Here is a 12,734-nt window from a genome sequence, read left to right as displayed (position 1 = left end):
CAAGGAGGCGGTCCTATCAGTGACTGACAGCCTTCCCTCTATGACTGTGTATACAGAGATAGCTGTCAGTCACTGACTGATGTCAAGGAGGCAGTCCTATCAGTGACTGACAGCCTTCCCTCTATGACTGTGTATACAGAGATAGCTGTCAGTCACTGACTGATGACAAGGAGGCAGTCCTATCAGTGACTGACAGCCTTCCCTCTATGACTGTGTATACAGAGATAGCTGTCAGTCACTGACTGATGACAAGGAGGCGGTCCTATCACTGACAGCCTTCCCTCTATGACTGTGTATACAGAGATAGCTGTCAGTCACTGAGTGATGTCTAGGAGGCGGTCCTATCAGTGACTGACAGCCTTCCCTCTATGACTGTGTATACAGAGATAGCTGTCAGTCACTGACTGATGTCATGGAGGCGGTCCTATTAGTGACTGACAGCCTTCCCTCTATGACTGTGTATACAGCGATAGATGTCAGTCACTGACTGATGTCAAGGAGGCAGTCCTATCAGTGACTGACAGCCTTCCCTCTATGACTGTGTATACAGAGATAGCTGTCAGTCACTGACTGATGACAAGGAGGCAGTCCTATCAGTGACTGACAGCCTTCCCTATATGACTGTGTATACAGAGATAGCTGTCAGTCACTGACTGATGTCTAGTAGGCGGTCCTATCAGTGACTGACAGCCTTCCCTCTATGACTGTGTATACAGAGAGAGCTGTCAGTCACTGACTGATGACAAGGAGGCGGTCCTATCAGTGACTGACAGCCTTCCCTCTATGACTGTGTATACAGAGATAGCTGTCAGTCACTGACTGATGACAAGGAGGCGGTCCTATCAGTGACTGACAGCCTTCCCTCTATGACTGTGTATACAGAGAGAGCTGTCAGTCACTGACTGATGACAAGGAGGAGGTCCTATCAGTGACTGACAGCCTTCCCTCTATGACTGTGTATACAGAGATAGCTGTCAGTCACTGACTGATGACAAGGAGGCAGTCCTATCAGTGACTGACAGCCTTCCCTCTATGACTGTGTATACAGACATAGCTGTCAGTCACTGACTGATATCAAGGAGGCGGTCCTATCACTGACAGCCTTCCCTCTATGACTGTGTATACAGAGATAGCTGTCAGTCACTGACTGAAGACAAGGAGGCGGTCCTATCAGTGACTGACAGCCTTCCCTCTATGACTGTGTATACAGAGATAGCTGTCAGTCACTGACTGAAGACAAGGAGGCGGTCCTATCAGTGACTGACAGCCTTCCCTCTATGACTGTGTATACAGAGAGAGCTGTCAGTCACTGATACAGGTTATAATACAGGTTATACTATATATCAGTCTTCTCAGCTCCTCCTGCTGTATAACATGCTGCTGCAGATTACACTGAATTTTCATAATGACAGGCTCCCTTTAAATATTTATTTTTTGTAGCTATATATATTTTTTTTAATATAAAGTGCTAGAAGAAATCACAACACTCCAACCGCAGTAGTGGAAAACACCGTAGGTTTATTCTCAAGCTCCCACCTGGAGCTTTTTTCAGCATAAAAAAGTTATATATATGTGGCAGTACAATATATATGGATTATGTAAGGCAGTACAGCAAATGTATGATGTGGTATACCATATGGGCACTAGCTATTAATTTGTTGCGAGCATTACATTCTAATGCAATTGCATAAATTTAAGGTGTGGACTGTTTACGTATATCCTGGCTACATATAATTGACATATACATTTTAATTTCATGGTTTTATTATTGTCATTTTTTTTCAATCACTGACTTTTTTAGGGTTACTGCATTTATTTAAACTTTTTTTTTTACTGAAATAAGTGGATGTTTATTCTGTTTGATGAATAATGTATTAAAGTATTTTAACTGTGAAATCTATAAGAGCTGGTCCTTTTTTGCTGATCCATTTTCCATGGGATAGAAGGACAGACTTGTGCACTCGATTTCACAACCATTGCACATGACAGGTGAGCTACCTTTACTTTCATAGTGATCTCATATATACAGTATATCACAACAGTGAGTCCACCCCTCACATTTCTTCTATCTTTTCATGGGACAACACAGAAGTATGACACTTTGATACAATGTGAAGTAGTCAGTGTACAGCTTGTATAACAGTGTGAATTTGCTGTGGCCTCAAAATACCTCAACACACAGACAATAATGTCTAAACCGCTGGCAACTTAGGGGTGAGTACACCCCAAAGTGAAAATGGCCACATTGGGTCCAAAGTGTTAATATTTTGTGTGACCACCATTATTTTCTAGAACTTCCTTAACTCTCTTGGGCATGGAGTTTACTAGAGCTTCACAGGTTGCCACTGGAATCCTCTTCCACTCCTGCAATATAACATCATGGAGCTGGTGGATGTTAGAGACCTTGTGCTCCTCCACTTAACGTTTGAGGATGTCCCACAGATGCTCAATAGGGTTTAGGTCTGGAGATATGCTTGGCCAGTCCAGCACCTTTACCTCCTTTAGCAAGGCAGTTGTCGTCTTGGAGGTGTGTTTGAGGTCGTTATTATGGTGGAATACAGTCCTGCAGCCAAGTTTCCGAAGGGAGGGGATCATGCTTTGCTTCAGTATGTCACAGTACATGATGGCATTCATGGTTCCTTCAATGAACTGTAGCTCCCCACAGCCAGCAGTACTTATGTAGCCCCAAACCATGAGAATCTCACCAGCATGCTTGACTGTAGGTAAGACACACTTCTGGTTGCCTTCACACATGCTTGACACCATCTGAACCAAATAGGTTTATATTGGTCTCATCAGACCACAGGACATGGTTCCAGTAATCCATGTCCTTAGTCTCCTTGTCTTCATCAAAGTGTTTGCGGGCTTTTTTGTGCATCATCTTTAGCAGAGGCTTCCTTCTGCGACGACAGCCATGCAGACCAATTTGATGCAGTGTGCGGCATATGGTCTGAGCACTGACAGGCTGACCCCCCACCACTTAACCTCTGCAGCAATGCTGGCAGCACTCATACATCAACACCTACAATGACCTCATAATCCTCAAACAACACCCCTAGATCATAGACTATAAATTACACCACAAAAACGGATCAATGGGACCAATATCATAAAATATATAGAAATCTTTATTAATCATAATACTGGTCAGACTTTAGAAAAAAGGACGACACAATTGCAATTTGATACAGAAAAATACAAGGGGCCCGTTACCAGACAATGTCCATCAGAATCATTATTGTAACATCAATGTGGCTCTAAGAATACACTGTCCTATGAGGGAATATTTCGCAATACAGCCTACTATGATATTAGTGGGCAGTGCAACAGACCAACAATCTAAAAGGCTGCCAAGATTATACATAAATAATAAGCAGGTGTGCCTTTACAAAAAGCGGAAATACGTGCAATTAAATAAATAATAACACTTATATATATCAGGTATATTAAGCTAGGCATAATATTAAATGGCACACATGTTTATCAGTCCTAATTCGCAGCCTATATGCAATTCATATCTTTATATATCCATCCCTAGGTATAGATGTCTAAACAATATAAGTCTAAAACATACCCAGAGTCATAATGCACAGAGACTGGAATGTCGCCCCATGTACTGACACCTCATACTGTGTGTCCATTTTGAAAAGACAACATCTGGATATGACACTGAGGACGTGCACTCAACTTCTGTGGTCGACCATGGTGAGGCCTGTTCTGAGTGGAATCTGTCTTGTTAAACCACTGTATGGTCTTGGCCACATTGCTGCAGCTCAGTTTCAGGGTGTTGGCAATCTGCTTATAGCGTAGGCCATCTTTATGTACAGCAACAATTATAATTTTTTTTAGATTCTCAGAGAGTTCTTTGCCATGAGGTGCCATGTTAACTTCCAGTGACCAGTATGAGAGCGATAACACCAAATTTAACACACCTGCTCCCCATTCACACCTGATACCTTGTAACACCAGTGAGTCACATGACACAGGGGAGGGAAAATGGCTAATTGGGCACAATTTGGCCCTTTTTCACTTAGGGGTGTACTGACTTTTGTTGCCAGGGGTTTAGACATTAATGGCTGCGTGTTGAGTTATTTTGAGCCCACACCAAATTTACACTGTTATACAAACTATACACTGACTACTTCACATTGTATCAAAGTGTCAGATCTTTAGTGTTGTCCCATGGAAAGATAGAAGAAATGTGAGGGGTGGACTCACTGTTGTGATATACTGTATTGGAATTTCACAGTTTTAAAGGTGCACTAAGTTTTGATAAAAATTTTGATAGGTCATAGAGACATAACAGGTTTTGATCTGTGGGGGTCTCAGCACTCAAACTCAAAACTTGGTGACACGTTCAATAGAACCTGTCACCGCTGACGTTTAATAGCTACATGCATTCTCCATGTAATAGCAGTTCTGGAACATCTATTCTTATGACTCTATGGGGGGTCATTTATTAAACAGAAATATGCCTAAATTAGGTAATTTGCACCGCAATCTGCAACTTCTCCCCGCTTGCACCATGTCTAAGGCCTCTTTCACACGGGGGTTGCGGGAAAATGTGCGGGTGCGTTGCGGGAACACGCGCGAGTGCAAAACATTGTAATGCGTTTTGCCCTCGCGTGAGAAAAATCGCGCATGTTTGGTACCCAAACCCGAACTTCTTCACAGAAGTTCGGGCTTGGGATTGGTGTTCTGTAGATTGTATTATTTTCCCTTATAACATGGTTATAAGGGAAAATAATAGCATTCTGAATACAGAATGCTTAGTAAAATAGCGCTGGAGGGGTTAAAAAAACCAAATATATAATTTAACTCACCTTAGTCCACTTGCTCGTGCTGCCGGCATCTCCTGTCTTCTTCTTTGCTGATTGTAGGAACAGGACCTGTGGTGACGTCACCACAGGTCCTGTTCCTACAATCAGCAAAGAAGGAGATGCCGGCTGCGCGATCAAGTGGACTAAGGTGAGTTTAATTTTTTTTTACATTTTTTTAACCCCTCTAGCGCTATTTTGCTATGCATTCTGTATGCAGAATGCTATTATTTTCCCTTATAACCATGTTATAAGGGGAAATAATAATGATCGGGTCTCCATCCCGATCGTCTCCTAGCAACCGTGCGTGAAAATCGCACCACATCCGCACTTGCTTGCGGATGCTTGCGATTTTCACGCAACCCTATTCATTTCTATGGGGCCTGCGTTACGTGAAAAACGCACAGAGGAGCATGCTGCGATTTTCACGCAACGCACAAGTGATGCGTGAAAATCACCGCTCGTGTGCACAGCCCCATAGAAATGAATGGGTCAGGATTCAGTGCGGGTGCAATGCATTCAACTCACGCATCGCATCCGCGCGGAATACTCGCCTAAAAAAAGGGCCTAAAAAAATAATAATTTGCGTGGCGTGGGCAGGAAAGGGGACGGGCTGGCAGGCCCGTCTCATTTATCATTTTCTATGCCTGTTTTAGGTGTATAAAATGGTCTAAATGTAAGACAGCAAGGAAGCTGCGTTATGTGGAGGCTCTTCATAACTCCGGCAGAACCACTGCCAGGTATAGGGCTTTTTAAGGGTACTTTCACACTAGCGTCATTCTTTTCCGGCATTGAGTTTACGTCCTAGGGGCTCAATACTGGAAAAGAACTGATCAGTTTTATCCTAATGCATTCTGAATGGAGAGCAATCCGTTCAGGATGCATCAGGATGTCTTCAGTTCAGTCTTTTTGCCATTTCAGGCCCGAGAAAATACCGCAGCATGCCGATCCCGTCTGCGCATGCAAAATAAATTTATACCGGATCCTTTTTTCCGGGTGACATCGGAGAGACGGATCCGGCATTTCAATGCATTTGTCAGATGGATCTGCATCCAGATCTGTCTGACAAATGCCATCAGTTTTCATATGTTTTGCCAGATCGGCGACGGAACTGCCTGCCGGGAATTCTCCGCCGCAAGTGTGAAAGTACCCAAGGACCGCCTTCTAAAACGCCAGTCTTAATAAATGTGCCCTTATGTCTCACTCTATCCAGTCAGTTCTGCCATTTTCAGACTGTGTAGGTACACCCCCCAACTGGTTACCACCCCTTTGTACCCTTACTACAGACTGCTAGCAATTCATTCATGACTTCTAGTGGAAATAATAAAGGAATGGCACAACATAGTCATAAGAATAGATGCTCCCGAATAAATGAGGAATTTGTGTATCTATTAAACCAGGCACGTCAGGAGAGGTGAAAGGTCCTCTTTAACTACAGTTATCTTATAATAAGGCAGACTGATATATTTTTGTTGTTACTTTATAACCGCCTCTGTCTTCTGTTTCATAGGCAAAATACAGGTTGACTTAGTTGGCAGCTTGTATTGTTGGTAGTCATGCAGGCATATTTAGGCAAATAGAATTCTGATTTCCCTGCTGCCCATGAAAGCATTGTGCCCCCACATTGCAGTAGTAAGACCAGGAACTGTAATTTCCCACCGCCCACCTAGGATCAGGCACAGTAAAAATGCCGTATAAAGTCAGGCTTCCTCCGTTCTCTCTTGGTTGTCAGCACATCCCTTTGATATTTACCCACTGGTGTCACTGTATAAACCTTTTAAGATCACTAGATCTTTGTTTGTGTTGTTTAACATTACCACTTTATTTCGCTTACCAGATAGAAGAGAAATCCAAGTTTGATGGAATATTCGATAGTTTATTGCCAGTGAATGGCTTACTGTCTGGGGACAAGGTGAAACCGGTACTTATGAACTCCAAACTACCTCTGGATATTTTAGGAAGGGTGAGAGTGCATTTATTTTGTTACACATTTAAAACCCCACCTTTGCAACTATTTTTCCTCAGTGCATCTAAAAAGAAAAATGAAGTAACTGTTCAAGTAGTTTTGATTAAAAATATCCTACCATTTTTATATATAGCCTCTAAGCAGACCTGTATGTCTCAAAGGTCAAAGCCTGCAGAGTTTGATCCTGCAGCCATACTCCCTTCTATCAGTACTATTGTTATTGGTAATCTCAAGAATGTGTGTTAGTAAGCCCCATCTACATGACCGTATTTTTGCTCCGTTCCACACGGATGCTGACTCATTAGTTTCAATGGGGCCGCAAAAAATACAGACAGCACCGCGTGCTGTCCACATCCGTATGTCTGTTCCATAGCCCTGCAAAAATGGGTTTGCAAAAAAAAAAAAAAAAAAACGGATGCAACGTGGACATCATCCATATTTTTTGTGTATCTGCGTTTTGCTGACCGCAAAATACATACGGTCACGTGAATGCACCCTAAGAAGGATGAGACAGATGGAAGGCGGAGTGTGACTGCAACATCAGACTACACAGTACCATGGAGACACTAAGGTCTGCTAGAAACTGTAAACTTAAGATGGTAAAAAAATATATATATTATTTTATGCACTTATATAGCGCTGCTATATGCCACAGCGGTTTACGGACATTGACATCAAGCTGTCCCCAATGGGGCTCACAATCGAAGCTCCCTCTCAGAATGTCTTTGGAGTGTGGGAGGAAACCAAAATACCCATAGAAAACCCACACAAACACGGGGAGAACATACAAACTCCATACAGATGTAGTACTTTGTCAGATTTGACCCTAGCTAACCACTGAGCCACTGTGCTGCCTGTATGTGTGTGTATATATACACAGGCACACACACTTCATTCTCCGGGACTGGTGTAGACTTGAATTATAACTTACTTTAACTTCTTCCATAAATTATAGTAATCCCAGTAGGCATTGGTACGCTCCACTCCTCCAACTAAGCCCCACTTTTCCTGCGAATTTAGAAAAGTGGTGAGAAGCGGAAAAAGTCACAAATTACAGCGCAAATATGGCATGCTCCATACTTTGCGACTTTTTCACGCCACAATAGTGGTATAAACACATTGTCATAAAAAAAACAGCCTGAGAATTCCTTAGTTAAATAAAACTATTCCAGTTATTTACATATAGTCACACATGTCAAATTTGAAAAATGCGGCTCAGTGTTAGGTTCAAAATGGCTTCATCTGAAAGTGGTTAATATTTTGATTCTCTACAAGACCCCCCATGCTCCCTTTGCTGTGCTGTCTCAAAGCTCTGCTCTAATACACTGACTTTCGGTGTTATCATACCTATAGTCACTTATCGAACTTATTAATAACAGTGGGTAGTTTCTCCACTTTTGCAGTTTGGCTCATGCAATTGTGCCATTTGTCTTTCATGGATAATATGTGTGGGCTGACTGGTCAGAATATGTATTCCAAGTTATGAGATGTAATTTTTGGTTATCCACAGGTATGGGAACTGAGTGACATAGACAAGGATGGACACTTGGACAGGGATGAGTTTGCAGTGGTAAGTACACTATCACTATGGATCTATGAACAGAAAAAGAACAAGGACCTTTCACTAAAAAAATGCAATGCAGCACCATGTTGTAGAGCAGGAGAAGCCAAGCAGATTGACACACACACACACACACACACACACACACATATATATATATATATATATATATATATATATATATATATAATTTGATAGCATTGTGTGTATACAGAGATAGTTGTCAGCCACTGGTAACTCCTCCTCCATGCACAGATAGCACTTTACAGGGCTGTAGATGTAAATGTAAAAATTACAAGTTTTACTGACTCTTTTCCCACAAAAATACATATCAATCTGCTCAGCTTCTCCTGCTCTATAACATGCTGCTTTCAGATTGCATGGGATTTATTGATTAGAGGTTCTCTTTAAAAGGGTTATCCGAGATTAAAAAATGTCCCCCATATGTCCAGGCCCCTCACACCGAATCCACTTACCTTGCTTCCCTCTCCCTGCGCCACTCCTGGTTCCCACACCGCCGCTGCTGCTTTTTCCATGCACGGATGAAAACAGCCGGTGTCTCGGAGGGGGGAGTGGGGGGGGGGGGGGGGGGGGGGGGGGGGGGGGGAGAAGCTGCCAATGGCAGACGGGGAGAAGCAGTGGTGGTGAGGGGAGCGGGAAGCAAGGTAAATTGATTCAGTGTGAGGGGCGTATGGGGGACATTTTTTAGTCTTGCATAAGCCCTTTAATGGCTTGGGTATCTAAATGTTCAGTTTTTAGGTGTTTGAAGTGTACTTTCAGTTGTGAATGTTATTTTCTTCTACATAATGTCATATGCCCTAATTTATCATGCCTTCACTCCAGAATTCTGGCTTCAAAAAGTTACAAAATGAGCATTTGCGACTTTTTGTGCTCACTTGAGAAAAAATTTGGCATTTTTACCTCACTGTGATGCTTCGCGGTCTCGGCAATACAAAGAAATCGCAAATGCATCATGTTCTAAAATCACAGAATCACCAAAGCCCTCTTCTGCACACAGAGTTAAAACTTTCCGTTACAGCTCACAGAACAGAGGTTAATTAGCAAACCCTGGCCAAAGATTCCTACTGACCCCCTGTCAGGTTATACATCCATCAATCTGATATCATCATGACAAAACCTCATAAACGGGCCTTCTCTCTAGTCTGAGCAGCCCCAACACAGCATGAGTTTTCACACTCCTTAAGCTTGGTCAGACCAAAAGAGAAGGACAGATCCTTATCACACAGCTGGTTGGTACAAGAAGGAAGATGACCTTAAAGTCACCTCTAATCCATAGACTTCATATTTTTCCCATATTTCCTTCATATTAACTGGGTTAGGAAAAGACGAAATGAACAATCTCTTCAGAAATTGTTTCGGTTTTTCTAACACACCTTCCAGGAAATCCGCAAGTCAATTGGAAATCCCCGCTCTGAGATATAATGGTTCTCAGGCACATACACTCACCTAAAGAATTATTAGGAACACCTGTTCTACTTTCCATTAATGCAATTATCTAGTCAACCAATCACATGGCAGTTGCTTTAATGCATTTAGGGGGGTGGTCCTGGTCAAGACAATCTCCTGAACTCCAAACTGAATGTCAGAATGGGAAAGAAAGGTGATTTAAGCAATTTTGAGCGTGGCATGGTTGTTGGTGCCAGACGGGCCGGTCTGAGTATTTCACAATCTGCTCAGTTACTACGATTTTCACGCACAACCATTTCTAGGGTTTACAAAGAATGGTGTGAACAGGGAAAAACATCCAGTATGTGGCAGTCCTGTGGGCAAAAATGCCTTGTGGATGCTAGAGGTCAGAGGAGAATGGGCCGACTGATTCAAGCTGATAGAAGAGCAACGTTGACTGAAATAACCACTCGTTACAACCGAGGTATGCAGCAAAGCATTTGTGAAGCCACAACACGCACAACCTTGAGGCGGATGGGCTACAACAGCAGAAGACCCCACCGGCTACTCATCTCCACTACAAATAGGAAAAAGAGGCTACAATTTGCACGAGCTTACCAAAATTGGACTGTTGAAGACTGGAAAAATGTTGCCTGGTCTGATGAGTCTCGATTTCTGTTGAGACATTCAAATGGTAGAGTCCGAATTTGGCGTAAACAGAATGAGAACATGTACCCATCCTCTGATGGCTACTTCCAGCAGGATAATGCACCATGTCTCAAAGCTCGAATCATTTCAAATTGGTTTCTTGAACATGACAATGAGTTCACTGTACTAAAATGGCCCCACAGTCACCAGATCTCAACCCAATAGAGCATCTTTGGGATGTGGTGGAACGGGAGCTTCGTGCCCTGGATGTGCATCCCTCAAATCTCCATCAACTGCAAGATGCTATCCTATCAATATGGGCCAACATTTCTAAAGAATGCTATCAGCACCTTGTTGAATCAATGCCACGTAGAATTAAGGCAGTTGTGAAGGCAAAAGGGGGTCCAACACCGTATTAGTATGGTGTTCCTAATAATTCTTTAGGTGAGTGTATATATTATCTTCCAGTCATATTTGGTATCAAATTGTCCTGATTATAGATATGAACTTTATTTCTTAATTTGACCTACGGGTACGGAGAAACTGGCAAAGCCAAGATTCTGCCAGATTTTCTCCCTCTCAGGGCAAGAACTGCCCCTCTTCCAATTACACAGGGCTGGACTTGTGCATGTCATAGCCACTCCCAGCTACAGAGTGGGTAAAACAGTCCTTCACCTACCATCTGAAGTCAATTAACATCACGACTGCCCGCTGGACACGGGCACACCGCCATCTTGGATTATTCTTTGCAAAGACTTTATCTTTTACTGGACACTGCCATGGTAATTCTGAACTTACAGACATTCTATTCCTTTCTATCTCTTTCATATTTCCATCCAACCAATCTGTTCGACTGGCAGGTATATTTATCTGTCAGTTTTAATGTATATTTTTGTGTATATTTGTTAAAATAAAACTAACGATTTAATAGTTCCAGTTTGCCCTTGTTACCTGATTATCTGGTCTATGCTAAGAACTCTGTCCTCAGAGGAGACATACTACCGCATTTGTCTTATTTTTATACATTGTTAATTGGTTAGCTAGGTTGCAAATAACCGTTTCGTCCCTTTAGGAATAGCTAGCCGGGGTCTCTTCGCCCCGATTCAATACGAAGAGTGGTGGCAGCAAATTAATTTGATTTCCAGCGTGAAATCGATAATTTTATTTTACCGATTGTACATACAATCACGATTGTATCATGTATGGGCACACCAACCAATCTTAAACGTCTACTGTGCTCAAAGTGGATTCGCCTCCAGAAGTCTCTAGTGAACGAGACCAGTATGGCGGGTGGTTGTCACAATCACTCACTCCAGTTTTGAAATATGTGGGGGCATAGTTAGCTATGTTAATGGTTTTCACTCCAGATTTATCACCGAGACTTTTTTAAATGGTCACAATCTCACTATAGTAGAATGGTGGAGTAGGAAAACTGCAGTAGCTTTTCTAGACAAATTTATCAAACATGAGACATTTGATAGATAGTTGAGAGATAAAAATCTAAGGGGATCTGGTTGGTCATAGTTGGACGTACACTTGGCCATGCATTGACCTGTTACGGACACAGGGCGTACCTGATGTCCTGGTACTTCAAAATACGCGGATCAGAAACTTCAAAATGCCTTCATTTTATGTTTAACGCCCGCCCCCTCTCTCAGGATGGTCGAGCGGTTTTGGCAGAGTAGGGACCGCTGTATGGAAAAGGTTAACAGGGCGGGAGCTCCCTCTCCCATTGGGGGCTGCTGTGCCTTTTCAGCCCCCAATTCTTGACGGGATCACAGAGGGAGGGGACCCCCATTGCTCCCCATCACTCGCTGCTCTGTTGTGGCAGCGAGTGATGGTTACCATGGCAACCGGATGCCTTCACCGGCTTCCTGCTGTCCATGGTGCTGATCAGACTTTGTAAAGTGAAAATACAGTACAGTACACTTTTTATAAAAACTATGATGAAATTGAAATTTTGCCCACCTTACTTCCCAAAAAAGGTAATATGGTGGATTTTTGCTGGATCACTCCATAATCCATACCACTGAAACATTCAGAGGATTCTGTGAGGGGGTTTATTTAACCCCTTCACACAACATCACGTACATGTACGTGGGGGAATGTGGTGCCTCACCGCATCCCCACGTGCATGTACGTGATCGGCTTTCTCTGTCAGCGCAGGGAGCGAAGCGCTGAAGGTTCAGTGAAGCCGGGTTGCTAGGCAACCAGAGACGCCGGCGGGAACTGCATCGGAGCTCTGACCCGCCCGCGATCGCTGTGATTGGTCCAATACTGCAGAGGGACCAATCGGGGCAGGTAAGGGGGGGTTAGGGAGGGACTATGTGCTTCT

At 43.0% G+C, this 12,734-nt stretch overlaps 1 protein-coding gene across 2 annotated transcripts in view; it reads left to right on the top strand.

Moving 5' to 3' along the window:
• The window catches only part of EPS15L1 (epidermal growth factor receptor pathway substrate 15 like 1), a 297,626-nt gene that overhangs the window by 65,633 nt on the left and 219,259 nt on the right, over window positions 1-12,734 (top strand). For both annotated transcript variants that reach the window (XM_040417436.1, XM_040417435.1), the window contains exons 7-8: window positions 6,655-6,780; window positions 8,294-8,353. In XM_040417436.1, the coding sequence (XP_040273370.1) occupies window positions 6,655-6,780; window positions 8,294-8,353 (186 nt within the window). The remainder of the gene's footprint in view (window positions 1-6,654; window positions 6,781-8,293; window positions 8,354-12,734) is intronic.

The sequence above is a fragment of the Bufo bufo genome, chromosome 2 (genome assembly GCF_905171765.1).
Source record: "Bufo bufo chromosome 2, aBufBuf1.1, whole genome shotgun sequence".
NCBI classification, from domain to species: domain Eukaryota; kingdom Metazoa; phylum Chordata; class Amphibia; order Anura; family Bufonidae; genus Bufo; species Bufo bufo.
This window is presented reverse-complemented; position numbering and strand designations above follow the sequence as displayed.